Source organism: Blennius ocellaris (assembly GCF_963422515.1).
Source record: "Blennius ocellaris genome assembly, contig: SCAFFOLD_494, whole genome shotgun sequence".
NCBI classification, from domain to species: domain Eukaryota; kingdom Metazoa; phylum Chordata; class Actinopteri; order Blenniiformes; family Blenniidae; genus Blennius; species Blennius ocellaris.
This window is the reverse complement of record NW_027661934.1, coordinates 1-2,000: the sequence shown is the minus strand read 5'-3', so window position 1 is coordinate 2,000 and position 2,000 is coordinate 1. Positions and strand designations below refer to the sequence as shown.

The 2,000-nt window shown below is 54.0% G+C and overlaps 1 protein-coding gene across 1 annotated transcript; it reads left to right on the top strand.

The window, feature by feature from the left end:
- The first annotated feature begins 165 nt into the window (after positions 1–165).
- On the top strand, positions 166–1,921 carry LOC308148569 (uncharacterized protein). Its single transcript, XM_080522044.1, has 6 exons — positions 166–215; positions 292–312; positions 472–583; positions 692–831; positions 900–1,105; positions 1,650–1,921. The coding sequence occupies exons 4-5, from the start codon at positions 695–697 to the stop codon at positions 1,102–1,104; spliced, it is 342 nt and encodes a 113-aa protein (XP_080378170.1). The 5' UTR covers positions 166–215; positions 292–312; positions 472–583; positions 692–694; the 3' UTR covers position 1,105; positions 1,650–1,921.
- Positions 1,922–2,000: the final 79 nt, after the last annotated feature.

Here is a 2,000-nt window from a genome sequence, read left to right as displayed (position 1 = left end):
CTACCACCTGGAGGTACCACTGTACTACCACCTGGAGGTACTACCACTGTACTACCACCTGGAGGTACCACTGTACTACCACTGTACTACCACCTGGAGGTACTACCACTGTACTACCACCTGGAGGTACTACCACTGTACTACCACCTGGAGGTACCACTGTACTACCACTGTACTACCACCTGGAGGTACTACCACTGTACTACCACCTGGAGGTACTACCACTGTACTACCACCTGGAGGTACCACTGTACTACCACTGTACTACCACTGTACTCTCCTGGATTCCAGCAACAACGAGAGCTACACTCGGTAGATGTCCTCCAACGCGTGGTCTCTGAAGTGTCTGTCTCGTGTCTCGTCTGTCAATTCTGTCCTTGTGTCTCGTCGGTCAATTCTGTCTTGTGTCTCGTCTGTCAATTCTGTCTCGTCTGTCTCATCTGTCTTGTGTCTCGTCTGTCTGTCTCTCAGCCCGTTTGACAGCACAGAGAAGACGAGGCCTCTGTCGGTGTCCAGCAGGAAGAGTTCCGTCTACAGCTGGACGACACCGAACACCCCGTCCTTCAGCGAGAAGTACTTCATCGTGAGTACACACACACACACACACACACACACACACACACACACACACACACACACACACACACACACACACACACACACACACACACCTCTCCATGTGTCCCTCCAGTCGATGGTCCGTCAGCTGCAGGACCAGGACGTCTCCGTCCCGCCTCTGGTGCCTAAAGGTCGTCACAGCCGAGGCGGCGTGTCGCTGCTCAGCTTCCTGTCCGACCCGTCACACACCTCCGTCAGCCCCCACCCACCCAGGTGTGTGTCCACACACACACACACACACACACACACACACACTGACTCGGTCACTGTGGTCGTCGCAGCCTGAAGAGGGCGCTCAGCTTCAGCCCGAGTCCAGACACCAGCCTGGGGGGAAGCCGGCTGTCGGTGGGCGGAGACGACGGAGGAGTGGAGGACGGAGTGGTGGAGGACGGAGTGGTGGAGGACGGAGGAGTGGAGGACGGCGGTCTGCAGGAGGTCAGGGAGGAGCGGTGGGGGCCATGTTGGATCCTCCTGCCCCCCTGCTGAGGTGAGTGTTCACATCCACACCACAACCTCCTGACGGTGTCGTCCCGTTTCCATGGCAACGGCAGAAACACCAGAAAATATTGACGTTCGGACAGAAACGTTATGGAGACGATGCAGTGACCATGTTGGGCCACTAGGTGGTGGTAGAACACACCAAGTTATTACCGTGACTGTCACAATAAGAGCACCAAGTCCAGGAGAACAAGGACTGGGAGTCGTGACGCGGTGGAGGAGACGTTGATCTGATGGGTTCTACTGAGCATGTGCAGAACTAATGCTTAAGAACCTTGACGTTCAGGTTGAGTTTCATCTAGAACCTGACGTTCAGGTTGAGTTTCATCTAGAACCTTGACGTTCAGGTTGAGTTTCATCTAGAACCTTGACGTACAGGTTGAGTTTCATCTAGAACCTTGACGTTCAGGTTGAGTTTCATCTAGAACCTTGACGTTCAGGTTGAGTTTCATCTAGAACCTTGATGTTCAGGTTGAGTTTCATCTAGAACCTTGACGTTCAGGTTGAGTTTCATCTAGAACCTTGATGTTCAGGTTGAACACTCCAGACCTCCTGAGGAAAAGCGCCACTGTAGACGTCCAGGTCGAGACACATTCTGCCGCTCAGAGACAGGAAGTCCACCGTCTGCAGGTGAGAACACCTGGAAAACTGTTTGTCTCGTTGTGTTTGTCTCGTTGTGTTTGTCTCGTTGGTAACAGAGGATCTTCTGGTGTTTGAATCCCGGCGGTGAAAGAACGTTTTTATTTGTGAGAAGAAAAGAACCAGAGAAACGTTTCCTGGTTTCCTGCTCATCCTGTCCCGTCCCGTCCCGCCTCGTCTCGTCTTGCCTCGCCCCGTCTCACCCCGCCCCGTCTTGCCGCGCCCCGCCTCGGCTCGCCTTACCT